The sequence below is a fragment of the Triturus cristatus genome, chromosome 3_2 (assembly GCF_964204655.1).
Source record: "Triturus cristatus chromosome 3_2, aTriCri1.1, whole genome shotgun sequence".
NCBI classification, from domain to species: domain Eukaryota; kingdom Metazoa; phylum Chordata; class Amphibia; order Caudata; family Salamandridae; genus Triturus; species Triturus cristatus.
This window is the reverse complement of record NC_140584.1, coordinates 1,178,994,601-1,179,008,827: the sequence shown is the minus strand read 5'-3', so window position 1 is coordinate 1,179,008,827 and position 14,227 is coordinate 1,178,994,601. Positions and strand designations below refer to the sequence as shown.

General features: G+C 53.8%; 1 protein-coding gene across 2 annotated transcripts in view; it reads left to right on the top strand.

The window, feature by feature from the left end:
• LOC146859388 (pancreas/duodenum homeobox protein 1-like) overlaps nucleotides 1–14,227 on the top strand; it is a 219,490-nt gene that overhangs the window by 41,105 nt on the left and 164,158 nt on the right. The window contains exon 1 of one of the 2 annotated variants that reach the window (XM_085650067.1): nucleotides 3,391–3,686. The exons of the other annotated variant lie outside the window; for it this stretch is intronic. Within the exon in view, the coding sequence (XP_085506193.1) occupies nucleotides 3,527–3,686 (160 nt within the window). The 5' untranslated portion in view covers nucleotides 3,391–3,526. Of the gene's footprint in view, nucleotides 1–3,390; nucleotides 3,687–14,227 lie in introns of those variants that run through there. 2 annotated transcript variants of the gene reach the window in all.

Below are 14,227 nucleotides of genomic sequence, written 5' to 3'. Positions count from 1 at the left end.
CCCAAGCACTGAAACAAAGCAGGCGCCCCCAGCCGTGGTGCACTATACGGATAGCAGGGTCAGACGTCAATGCAATGATCGACACGGGCGCCTCAGTCACCGTCATGGGGATTCAACAATACAACAAGCTCAAGCCTAGACCAGAACTCCGGCCATCCAAGACGAAGATCGTTACTTATGGAAGTGACTCACGGATGCCCCTCCGAGGCAAAATGACCGTACCAGTGCGGTCGGAAGACAACGAAATCACGATTGACATCCACGTCATCAACCAGGAGGCAGATACGCTGCTAAGCAGCCACGCAGCGGAGGACCTAGGACTCGTAAAATTTGCCAGAAGTGTGCAAGCGGAGCAGACCAAAGAACTAATTGACAAGTTTGAGAATCTGTTCAAGGATAGGCGCATCAAGAAAGCTCCAATCAAGCCACAGATAGACCAAACCGTCATGCCAACAGTGCTAAAGCACAGGAGAATTCCCTTCCACCTCCGGCCGCTAGTGGAAGAAGAGCTACAGAAGCTGGAAGACCAAGGGGTCATAGAAAAGGGTTCAGGGCCCCTGCCCTGGGTACCCCCATGGTGATCGCTGAAAAGCCCCGCCAGCTGGGGAAAATAAGACTCTGAATCAATATGGGCCTTCCCAACAAGGCCACTCGGCGCGAACGCCACATCACGCAGAACATGAATGATATTGTAGCCGACCTGAATGTGGCGAGGTGGTTCTCGAAACTAGACTTAAACGCTGGCTACCACCAGCTGGTGCTTGCCAAAGAAATTCGCTACATAACCACGTTCAGCACTCATTTTGGACTCAGGAGGTACAAACGTCTAAATTTCGGCATATCATCCGCCGCCAAAATGTTCCAGAATACAATCAAAGAGATCCTGGTCGGGCTGCCTGGCGTATTAAACATGAGTGACGACATCCTCATCCACTCGCAAACAGCTGAAGAACGCTACCGACACCTGAGAGCCACCCTACAGTGGCTTCAGGATCACTGAGTTACCCTACATCGGGAGAAGTGTCTACTGTTCCAGCAGCGAAGAGAGTTCTTTGGCTACACTTTCGTTCAAGAGGGAATTCAGGTCGATCCCCAGGAGTTTCAGGCCATCAAGGATGCGCCAGCACCACTGACAATAGCGGAAGTCCGCAGTTTCCTTGGGATGGCCACGTACTGTGATCGCTTTATCCCAGACCTGGCCACAATCGCAGAGCCCCTCCGAAACCTCACCCGAGCAGACGCCGAATGGCAGTGAGGCCCAGCGAAAGAAGCAGCATTCCACGCAGTCAAGAACGCTCTCCTCGACCCCACCACGCTCGTTTATTTCAACCCCATCAAGCGAACTGAGATACTAGTGGATGCCAGCCCTGTGGGTCTCGGAGCCGTCCTCACTCAGGAGCAAGAACCCAGACGGTGGGCCACCTTAGCCTATGCCAGCAAAGCGCTCTCCCCAACCGAAAGGCGATACGCCCAGATTGGGAGGGAAGCCCTAGCCATCCGCTGGGCATGTCAGCACTTCCATTGGTACTTATGCAGACACCCGTTCAAGATCATCACGGTCCATCAACCCCTAGCGCAGTTATTCAAAGGTTCAGCGCTCCACCCGCCACCACGAATTGAACGGTGGGCTATTGGGCTCCAACAGTATGAGATGGACGGTTCAAACCGGCCGGGTGCCAAGAGCCCTGCTGATTTCCTTTCAAGGCACCCTACCCCAGCGGAAGCCACAGGCAAATGGGCTGAGGCCGACCCCACCGAGGCCGACCTGAACATGATCTCGGCACTCACATGTACCCGAGCACTGACACTTGAGGAGGTAACAGTAGCAGCGGAGGCAGACCCAGTCATTGCCAAGGTCAGAGCTGCCATCCAAGGGGGGCACTGGCATCAGTTTCTACAATCGGCCAACGAATGGACAGGCCCAGAGAAGGAAAGCCTGATCCACATGTGGCGAGTCAGGAACGAACTGAGCGTTACCCAGGGAGGAACTTTGTTAAGAGGGTCGAGCATCGTCATCCCAGCATCTTTCCAAGCGCGAGCGACGCAACTTGCCCACGGCGGGCATCAAGGGGTGGAGAAAATGAAAGCCTGCATGCGGGAGAAGGTCTGGGTCTCGGGGATGGATGCCCGAGTCGACGAGACAGTCCAGAAATGCCCGTCCTGTCAGCTAACAAGTGGCCACAAGAGGCCAGCGCCCATCCGCACAGAAGAGCATGGGAGACGTCTGTGAGAGAAGCTAAGTGTGGACTTTGGGAGCTTCCCGGATGGCAGAGTCACCCTAGCCCTGATCGACAGCTACTCGAAGTAGCCTGTCGTGGAGGTGGTCAACTCGACAGCTTTCTCTCATGTCGGCCCAGTGCTAGAGAAGATATTTGCAATGCTTGAGTGTCCGGATGAACTCAGGAATGACAATGGACCCCCGTTCCTGGGGCACGAATTCCTCCAATGCCACGGCGTCCGGCACAGGTGCATCACCCTGAAATGGCCCCAAGCAAACAGCAAAATTGAACACTTTATGAGAACGATGAACAAAGCTCTTTGCATTTCCGTAGCTGAGCATGCCGACCCTGAACAGCACTTGCAGAAATTCCTGTGGGAATACCGAAGCACCCCTAAGAGCTGGGTGCTAATGTTTAATGGGACTCGCCGAGATGGCCTCCCTACCGCACCAGGATGGACACCCCCTCCATTTGACGAAGAAGGCGCTCTCAGGAGGAGGGAGGAGCACAACTTCATGGCCAGCCAGGCCAGGAGAGCTAAGTCTTGTCAGCTGCACCGGGAAAGACACCGTTATCATGAAGGACAGAAGGCCTGGAGGGAAATTCTGGACTCGGTACGAACGGGGGTACTGGATTGTGACCGACGTGAAGGGAACCATGGTGACAGTCAGCAAGGAAGGGGAGGCCGGCACCCGGAACATCTCCTGGTACAAAAAGGTGGACCACCCTGCTCAAGGTACCGAAGCCACTAGCGACTCTGGATAACCGAGAGCCAGTCAAGTGGAGTCCGGAGAAGGGGAGGGCCACAACTTCAGGCCTCCCCACCGGGAACTCTGGAAGCAACCCCAGAGCCCCCAGAGATACGACCATCACGTTATAAACCAATAGCTGAGCCCAAGTCCAACCGAGGCCAGTCCAGGTATGCTCTGAGAGAGAACCCCCAAACGAGCACTCTCCTGAAAGACTTTGCCTGCCAAGTAAGTGATTTGTGAGACACTGGGAAGCCAGTCAAGGACAGAGTTGGAATGGGTTGTAATGAGTCAGCGCACCAGTTGTTGTTGCCGGCCTGCGTGCTGGAAGGTGCTGACCCCCGCGCTCACGCCGGAAGGCAGAGCAGCGTAGGATAAATAAAGGTGGGCGGGACAGCGATAGGCAGTCCGCGCCCGAACTGCAATACTGAGTGGGCGTATTATTGCTTGCATTCGCCCAGGTGCTGTTTTTGGGCTCCACTCAGCTTTTTACCCTCTCCAGTTCCACTAAGATGAGTACCGAGCAAGATCTGTATTTTATCAATACACGTGCTAACGATGTCGCTTCCCGTGACGTCACTGACTTTTCGAAGGGCATGGGATGTCACATCCCCTTTGATCTTGGTGAAATGTAGCCGGTGCTGTCGCCCACCAGTTCAAACCATTCCAGTGGCTAGATCCATATTGGCCTGTCTTAAGTTTGTTTTTCATAAGGAGGGTAAGTGGCGTTCATTTTTGGATACGTCGACCTTTGAACCCAAGCGCAATAAGTTATTGCAGCTCTCGAATAAATTAATATATTGTTCACGTCTTTACGTAATTTAGATAGGTACTACTGTCTCGCATATCATTTGTATATGTTCTTAATATTTTTATTTGTGTCGCAATATTATAATTGATCCGGTTATTGGCTCATTTGCATCAGTTGTGGAACACACATGCTGCTGAAATGCCGGGCGCGTGACAGCGAGCAGCTCAAGGGCAGACCTCCCTGCAACGAACGCTTGAGGAGTAAAGTGGTTTCTGTCTGTTTCTGTCGGGGCAGGAGTCCTGCTCCCAAAGGGAGGGGGAGGGGGGCACACCCCAGGGCGGGTATTGTTCACCCTGAGTCCTGTCCATCCTCCCACCGGCTGCCCCCCCATCACTCACTCCCCATCTCCCCCGTCTGCCCTCTCCGTCCAGGCCCCTGGTGTTTAAAGACCTCCGGGGCTGGTGGGCGGGAAGGGAGGGGGCTGGTTCCTTTGTGCCTCCTCCCTCCCCAGCGTTAAGCTGTTAACCAAAGCTCACGCTGTGCCACAGAAAGGGGAAGTTGTTCTCTGTGGTGATAGCTTGTAAACCCTGCCTTCTGTGTGCCGACAACGCGGATTTCACGGCCCATTAGTGGAAGTGAAGAGGGCTGCCACCCGGGGAACACGCCCATGTCACGCAGGGTGGTGGCCGCAGCTGACAGCGCAGCGGCAGAGCCTGGAGCGCAGCGCTTGTGCCTGCGTGTGTGTGACCGTGGGAATGTGCGCCGGTCTCTAAGAACGCGCCTGTGTGTGTGCGCCTGCACTCCTTTTGAGTGCTGTGTGTGTGTGTGACCGTGGGAATGTGCGTCTCTAAGAACGCGCCTGTGTGTGTGCGCCTGCACTCCTTGTGAGTGCTGTGTGTGTGTGACCGTGGGAATGTGCGCCTGTCTCTAAGAACGCGCCTATGTGTGTGCGCCTGCACTCCTTGTGAGTGCTGTGTGTGTGGGAATGTGCGCCTGTCTCTAAGAACGCGCCTATGTGTGTGTGTGTGTGCGCCTGCACTCCTTGAGAGTGCTGTGCGTGTGTGTGACCGTGGAAATGTGCGTCTGTAAGAACGTGCCTGTGCACGTGAGTGCGCGCTGTACTCCTTGTGAGTGCTGTGTGTGTGTGACATTAAGCATGTGTGAGTATGGCTGGTGTGTATCGTGCATGTGTGACAGTGTGCTGTCGCATGTATGACTTTCGGCGTGTGTGTGTGCATGCGCGTTTTCTCTATTACAATGTGCACAGACGCTGGGAGAAGGGGGGGGGGGGGGGAGGGGGTTCCAGCACCCCAAAAATAACCGTGCGGGAGGTCCGAAAAGGAATAACTAATAAAGATATCTTTACATTCAGTGTCTATCTTGTCAGATCCCCTGTGCGTTCAAGGTCAGAGGTCATTCATGTCAGGCTCTCACAAGTGGCTGCTTTTTCTTTCAATCTGGAAATCGGTGTTCACTTTTCTTTCTCTCACTGCAAACTGAGAGGCGTTTATAAAAAGAACACTGGGCCCAATTCACAGAACAAACTTACTACAAAATCCTAAACTTACTACCATTTTGGTATTTACAAAAGACACTTACTCATTTTGGTATTCACAGAAGGCACTCATTTTGGTATTCACAGAATGCACTTACTCATACTAACTTTATATCCGCACTCAGGCCGGAGATTCCGGCCCGTTGGCAGAGATTCCGGCGAGTGGCTGGAATCTCCACCACCGGGCCGGAATCTCCGGCCCTAGTGCGGACATAAAGTTAGTATGAGTAAGTGCATTCTGTGAATACCAAAATGAGCTGTGAATCGGGCCCTCTGTGACAATCTTGCTGGTGAGAAAGGAAAGGATGCTCCCTTTTTCGAAATCACTTTTAAATACCTATTAATGAGATGTGTGTATATTTCAAAATATTTCAGCAGAGAAATGGCAAATGAAGCACATTTTTTGTAATTCTGAAATGTGATGGAAATGCACAAAGGCTCTCCCTTAAATGGGGAGAGACAACATTATGGAATGCACGGTGGGGGCGGCCAACGGGGCCGGGCCCTTGTCCTACGTTGGGTCCGGTCTGCCATCTTCCCTCGAGTGGTCCTGCATGCGATGGTCCTACGTTGATCCCGGCCTGCCATCTTCCCTCGAGTGGTCCTGCATGCGATGGTCCTACGTTGGCCCTGGCCTGCCATCTTCCCTCGCGAGGTCCTGCATGCAATGGTCCTACGTTGGGCCCGGTCTGCCATCTTCCCTCGAGTGGTCCTGCATGTGATGGTCCTATCTTGGGCCCGGTCTGCCATCTTCCCTTGAGTGGTCCTGCATGCAATGGTCCTACGTTGGGCCCGGTCTGCCATCTTCCCTTGAGTGGTCCTACATGCGATGGTCGTACGTTGGCCTCGGCCTGCCATCTTCCCTCACGAGTTCCTGCATGCGATGGGCCTACGTTGGGCCCAGTCTGCCACCTTCCCTCATGTGATCCTGCATGCGATGGTCCTACAGTAGGCCCGGCCTGCCATCTTCCCTCGCTGAGTCCTGCCTACTTCCCTTGTGTGGTCCTGCATCCTATGGTCCAATGTTGGGCCCGGCCTGCCTACTTCCCTTGCAAGTTTTTTATACGATGGTCCTACGTTGGGCCCCGATCTGCCATCTTCCCTCGAGTGGTCCTGCATGCGTTGGTCCCACGTTGGGCCCAGTCTGCCACCTTCCCTCATGTGATCCTGCATGCGATGGTCCTACATTAGGCCCGGCCTGCCATCTTCCCTCGCTGAGTCCTGCCTACTTCCCTTGTGCGGTCCTGCATCCTATGGTCCAATGTTGGGCCCGGCCTGCCTACTTCCCTTGCAAGTTTTTTATACAATGGTCCTACATTGGGCCCCGATCTGCCATCTTCCCTTGCGTGGTCCTGCATACGATGGTCCTACTTTGGGCCCAGCCTGCCTACTTCCCTTGCGTCCTCTTTGTACGATGGTCCTACGTTGGGCCTGGCCTGCCATCTTCCCTCGCAAAGTCCTGCCTACTTCCCTTGTGTGGTCCTGCATACGATGGTCCAATGTTGGGTCTGGCCTGCCATCTTACCTTGCGTGGTCCTGCATACGATGGTCCTAAGTTAGGTCCGGCATGCCATCTTCCCTTTCGTGATCCTGCATACGATAGTCCTAGGTTGGGTCTGGCCTGCCATCTTCCCTTGTGGGGTCCTGCATACAATGGTCCTACGTTGGGCCTGGCCTGTCATCTTCCCTTGCGTGGTCCTGCATACGATGGTCCTAGGTTGGGTCCGGCCTACCATCTTCTCTTTCGTGGTCCTGCATACGATGGTCCTAGGTTGGGCTCGGCCTGCCATCATCCCTTGCGTGGTCCTGCATACGATGGTCCTACTTTGGGCCCAGTCTGCCTACTTCCCTTGCGTCCTCTTTGTACGATGGTCCTACGTTGGGCCTGGCCTGCCATCTTCTCTTGCGTGGTCCTACATATGATGGTCCTACGTTGGGTCCGGCCTGCCATCTTTACTTGCGTGGTCCTGCATACGATGGTCTTGCGCTGGGTCCAGCCTGCCATCTTCCCTTGCGTGGTCCAGCATACGATGGTCCTACGTTGGGTCCAGCTTGCTATTTTCCCTTGCGCGGTCCTGCATACAATGTTCCTACGTTGGGCTCGGCCTGCCATCTTCCCTCGCAAGGTCCGCCATACGGTGGTCCTACGTTGGGTCCGGCCTGCCTACTTTCCTTGTGAGTTCTTCGTAAGATGGTCCTACTTTGGGCCCAGCCTGTCATCTTCCCTTGCGTGGTTCTGCATACGATGGTCCTAGGTTGGGTCCGGCATGCCATCTTCCCGTGTGTGGTCCTGTATACAATGGTCCTAGGTTGGGTCCGGCCTGCCATCTTCCCTTGCGGGGTCCTGCATATGATGGTCCTACGTTGGGCCTGGCCTGTCATCTTCCCTTGCGTGGCCCTGCATACGATGGTCCTACGTTGGGCCCGGCCTTCCATCTTCCCTCGCGTGGTCCTGCATCTGATGGTCCTATGGCGAGCCCAGCCTGCCATCTTCCCTCGCGTGGTCCTGTATATGATGGTCCTAAGTTGGGCCTGGCTGCCATATTCCCTTGCACAGTCATGCATACGATGGTCCTACGTTAGGCCCGGCCTTCCATCCTCCCTCGCAGGGTCCTGCATACGATGGTCCTACGTTGGGCCCGGCCTGCCATCTTTCCTCCCACGGTCCTGCATACGATGGGCCTATGGTGGGCCCTGCCTTCCATCTTCACTCGCGTGGTCCTGCATACGATGGTCCTATGGTGGGCCCGGCCTGCCATCTTCCTTCGCGTGGTCCTGCATATTATGGTCCCAAGTTGGGCCTGGCTGCCATATTCCCTTGCACAGTCCTGCATACAATGGTCCTACGTTGGGCCTGGCCTGTCATCTCCCCTTGCGTGGTCCTGCATACGATGGTCCTAGGTTGGGTCCGGCCTACCATCTTCCCTTTCGTGGTCCTGCATACGATGGCCCTAGGTTGGGCTCGGCCTGCCATCTTCCCTTTCGTGGTCCTGCATACGATGGTCCTAGGTTGGGCTCGGCCTGCCATCTTCCCTTGCGTGGTCCTGCATACGATGGTCTTACTTTGGGCCCAGCCTGCCTACTTCCCTTGCGTCCTCTTGTACGATGGTCCTACGTAGGGCCTGGCCTGCCATCTTCTCTTGCGTGGTCCTGCATATGATGGTCCTACGTTGGGTCCGGCCTGCCATCTTTACTTGCGTGCTCCTGCATACGATGGTCTTGCGCTGGGTCCAGCCTGCCATCTTCCCTCGCAAGGTCCTGCACACGATGGTCCTACGTTGGGTCCGGCCTGCATACTTTCCTTGTGAGTTGTTCGTAAGATGGTCCTACTTTGGGCCCAGCTTGTCATCTTCCCTTGCATGGTTCTGCATACGATGGTCCTAGGTTGGGTCCGGTATGCCATCTTCCCTTGTGTGGTCCTGTATACAATGGTCCTAGGTTGGGTCCGGCCTGCCATCTTCCCTTGCAGGGTCCTGCATATGATGGTCCTACGTTGGGCCTGGCCTGTCATCTTCCCTTGCGTGGTCCTGCATACGATGGTCCTACGTTGGGCCCTGCCTTCCATCTTCCCTCGCGTGGTCCTGCATACGATGGTCCTATGGTGGGCCCGGACTGCCATCTTCCCTCGCGTGGTCCTGCATATGATGGTCCTAACTTGGACCTGGCTGCCATATTCCCTTGCACAGTCCTGCATACAATGGCCCTACGTTGGGCCTGGCCTTCCATCTTCCCTCGCAGGGTCCTGCATACGATGGTCCTACGTTGGGCCCGGCCTGCCATCTTTCCTCCCACGGTCCTGCATACGATGGGCCTATGGTGGGCCCTGCCTTTCATCTTCCCTCGCGTGGTCCTGCATACGATGGTCCTATGGTGGTCCCGGCCTGCCATCTTCCCTTGCGTGGTCCTGCATACGATGGTCAGGTTTGGACAGGCTGCCATCTTCCCTCGCGCGGTCCTGCATACAAATGTCAGGTTGGGTCTGGCGTACCTTCTTGCCTTGCAGGGTCCTGGTGCTGTGGTGAGTTCCCCTGGTGGATGGGGATGGTAAGAAGGCATGAAGTGTTATGGATGGCCAAGCCTTTACTGGAGGCAGCCTTTCTGGGGTCATAGTTAATGACAAGACAGTGATGGCATTGCGGGCTGGATGCCCAACTACTTAACAACTTTGTGAAGTGCCTGAGCAGAAAAATGTCTACCCTTCTGAAATAGACCAGGTTGGGGCACATCCCCAGCGGTTTGCAGCAGAGCAGGGGGTTTTTTCCGCCCCTGATGTAGTTGCCCCCACTGCCAGTAGAACTTCCATGTGTGTGAATAATTTGCCTTCTGTATATCTTGCACCTGGTGGGTGGGGCAGATGGTAGGTGAACCATGGTGGCCTGTAGCGGGGTAAATTCATGGCTGGCTGAGACGTTTCGGGTCCCCGGGCATCTCACAGGGATTAAGGCACAGAGAACACCAGTGTTACATGGACCTCAAAGGGGGTGCTTGCAGCAATGCGTAAGGAAGCTGCAACCTTGCAGCGGTAATGTCGGTCACTTTCGCAGCTTTTACTTGCCTTTCCACTCATGTGCCATTGTGCTAAGGAACAGTAGTCCTTTGGGGTGGTTGGAGGGTGCGGTCTGTGCCAAGGAACCAAGACATGGTCCGATTGTCCAAGCTAGCTCTCGGTGGTGGCGAAGGTACCTCTGGTACGGTATTACTCTGTGGTGAATGGGCCTTCAGCACAGGTAAAGAGAGCAAGGATTCGCATAAGAGCGATTGTCCTATTCTGCTCTAGGTTAGGGCCTTAGGGGGCCAGAAAGCTCAGAGGTGCTAGGGGGTCAAAGGGCAAACCATGAGTTCACAAAATGACTGTTGACGCACGGGGGTATGAGGTTGAAAGTGACTCAGGATCTGATCCACAAAGAGCCTGTGCACTCGGAGTGGATCCCCCCCACTCGTGGTGGGATCCCCGTACTGCGGTTTCCTATTGCAGAGATCCTGCGAGTAATGAGGGCTTGAGTGATGGGGTTTCTGATGCCATCTGGTAGCCACTTGTAGATCTTTCTCAGCATCCTTGGAGTGTGCAAGCAGAGCATGGTAACAGCATTGACCGGGGTGAACATGTCCAGTTTGTTGTCGATGATGATCCCGAAGTTCCCTGCTTGTGGGCGGGGGGTGTGGCTGGCTCCAAGGACTATCGGCAAGGCATCCTTTCTGAAGATCACCGCTTCTGTCTTGTCAGCATTCAGTTTACAACGGGTAGACTTCTTCTATTTGGTCACTTTGGTCATGCAGGTGATGAAGTTGTTCCTGGTGTTGAGCAATTTGATCATCGGATGTTGTCTGTTGCTGCGATGAGAGCTGTCTCTGTGCTATGGTTGGGTCTGAATCCTGATTGCTTGGTGTTGAGGAATTGGTGGGATGGTTGGCGAGGCGTCTGTGGATGCCTTTTTGATGGATACCATACCCTTTTTTTAAGACTGCCATACTTTCACCTCGGTATGGTAGTAGAGAGCTCTGTCCGTTTGTACCAACTAGCCTGAGTTTGTGTTCATGCTGTTTGGTTTTGCTTGTTAGGGGCCAGTGTGTCAGTGCAGGTGGTGATCTATTCACTTAAGTTCCTGATGTCATTTGATAGGTTGCCGGTATGCTATGGGCGGTTCTTGGAGAGGGCAGAAACTCCTATGTTTTTCGAGCATCGGCAGGCTAGTCCTGTTGTGGTTGGTCTCCTGTGGTGGGGGGGGGGGGGGTTGATTTTGAAGCTGATAAGGTTGTGGTCAGTCCAGATGATGGGTGTAGGTTTGTTGATAGTGATGCAGTTGATTGCAGTGAAACCACGGTCCAGAATGTGGAGCAAGACCAGTGACTCATTGTCAGTGAAATTGCTCTCCCTCCCTCGCAGCTCCACCATTAAGTGAGGCCTTCCCCCAAGCCACTGCACTCTCGAGTGTTGGTGTTCGAAGCCCTCCTCCACCCGCAGGTTTCACCTGCACTTCATCCCTGGTGGTCCAGTGGACCTCTGTCTCCATTCTCTTGCTCTGCTCTTTCTCTCATTTTTCACTCGTTTTGTCCCTCACTTCTATCTCCCCCCTTCACTCTCCTTCTGGGTCTTTCCTTCATTTTCTGTCGTTTTCCCCTCATTTCAAGCTCCCCCTTCACTCGCCTTCTGTGTCTTTCCTCCGTTTTTCACTCATTGTTTACCCTTATCTCAATCTCCCTCTTTCACTCTCCTGTGTCCTCTGTGTCTTTCCTCCACTCTTTCTTGCACTTTTTCTGTCGTTTTCCCCTCATTTCAAGCACCCCCTTCACTCGCCTTCTGTGTCTTTCCTCAGTTTTTTCACTCGTTTTTTACCCTCATCTCAATCTACCCCTTTCACTCTCCTGTGTCCTCTGTGTCTTTCCTCCACTCTTTCTTGCACTTTTGCTGCCTTATTTGCCGCCGACACCATCGCATCCATGCTGTGCCACACCATCAACCATTCCCTGGCAACCGCCTCATTCCCTGACGACTGGAAACACACTGAGATCAACCCCCTCCTGAAGAAACCCTCGGCGGACCCCACTGACCTCAAAAACTACAGACCCATCTCCCTGCTCCCGTTCCTAGCGAAAGTCACCGAGAAAGCCATCAACAGCCAACTCGCCACATTCATCGAAAAGCACAACATCCTCAACCCCTCCCAATCCGGCTTCAGAAAAAACCACAGTACGGAAACCGCCCTCCTCACCGCAACAGACGACATCCGTACCTTACTGGACAAAGGAGAAACAGCAGCGCTTATCCTCCTCGACCTCTCAGCGGCGTTCGACACAGTCTCTCACCGGACGCTAATACGCAGACTTCATGACGCAGGGATCCAAGATAAGGCCCTCAACTGGATCCGCTCCTTCCTCTCCGGCAGAATGCAGCGGGTCAGACTCCCCCCTTTACTCTCGGACCCTACCACCTGCGGAGTCCTCCAGGGGTCCTCCCTCAGCCCTACGCTCTTCAATGTCTACATGGCTCCGCTCGCCCCCATCGTCAGAACTTTCGGACTCAACATTGTGTCATACGCAGATGACACCCAACTCATCCTCTCCCTATCCAACGCACTCAACACCGCCAGACACAACTTTCGAGAAGGCATGGAAGCCATCGCCAAATGGATGAAAAACAGCTGCCTACAACTAAACACCAACAAAACGGAAGTGCTCATCATGGGCCCAACCCCAGACGCCTGGAACGACATCTAGTGGCCCCCCGCCGTCGGAAGCCCGCCCACCCCCACGGACCACGCACGCAACCTGGGAATCATCCTGAACTCAGAGCTCAAAATGGACCACCAGATCAACTCCGTCTTGTCCTTCTGCTTCCACACCCTCCGCCTCCTACGTAAGACCTTCAAATGAATCCCCTTTGAACACAGAAAGACCGTCACTCACGCCCTGGTCACCAGCAGGCTCGACTACGGTAACGCACTCTATGCCGGAATAAACAAAAACCTCACCCGCAAGCTACAGAACATCCAAAACGCCGTCGCAAGACTGCTCCTCATCCTGCCAAGACACTGCCACATCTCCCAGCACCTGCGCACACTCCACTGGCTCCCCATCAAAGCTAGAGTCACCTTCAAGATGCTAATCCACGCTCACAAGGCCCTCCACGACACCGGACCAGCATACCTGAACAGCCAACTTAAATTCCATGCACCCCAAAGGACCCTACGATCAGCCCAGCTCTCCTATGCCGTGGCCCCCACACCAGAAAGACCAGATCGGGAGGCTGCTCATCTCCTTCCGCGTGGCCAGAGCCTGGAACTACCTTCCGCTCCACCTCTGACAGATAACATCGCTCCCCATCTTCGCAAGAAACCTCAAAACCTGGCTCTTTGACAGACCACCTCCTTGATGGACTGGAACCTGCGAACCCCCTCCCACACAACCCCCAGCGCCTTGAGACTCTTACGGGTGAGTAGTCGCGCTTAACAAACACCTGACTTGATTTGATTTGAATGTGGATGCCTTTCAATGGATGCATTCTAGACAAAGGCTGAGGAGGAGTACAGATATGGCTGTCCCCTCCTCTCAAACACCAAAGAAGGACATGTTTTGAAGTTATTTAGGGTTGTATTTCTTTAACAAAAATAACACATAAAAGACTTTTGCACAAAATTAAAACAAACGTCCTGCGGATGCCATGCTCTACCAACAAAAATAAAAAAATGACACGAAGCCAGCAAAGTTCTGACCTCTTCTGCAAGCAAAACCTCCTGCACTGCTGTCTGTGGGGGGCAATCCTAGGCCATCGCCCTGCCGGATGCACTGTCCTGGACTCATGGACTCTGAGTGTGAGCCACAGGAGGCAGTGGTGAGAGCCACTTGTCCTACATGAATGTTTGCCTCGCCTGGCCCACTCCATGGGAAACAAGGAACGAAAGCAACGGTTCATTACTTATCCATTTGTGGGTGCCCCTGCTGGGAACATCGTCAGAATTCATCAAGAGAGAAAGGATACACTGCTACCTACAGACAATATGATGAAACTAGAAACAACAGGGCGTATTTACAGGGTCATAGTGCCACCAGAGCTTCACTTTTACTGATGTTCCGGCGGCGCTATTTCCTTCTCCATATTTACAAAGCCGTGCTAAGCCACTTCGAATGGCTTAAAGCTGCCTTGTAAATACGACCCCTGTTCACGCACCTTTTTGTGTGAAAGAGAAGTGCAATGGGTGTTGAGTGGATGTTTCTATGCAACACTCATTGCATTTTGACGCTGCCCCAGATTTACAAGAATCTGTAAATCTGAGGTAGGGTCAAAAACTAACGCCAGTGAAAGGCAGGCGTTAGAGTGGTGCAACGAGGAAAAATGCTTTTATTTCTCCTTGTTGTTTGCGCTTTCTATTTGTGCTGAATTCTGCAGCACACATAGAAGGAGCAGCACACCATCAATGAGTGTTTTTGTGCAGGAAGGTGCCCCTTCCTGCACAAT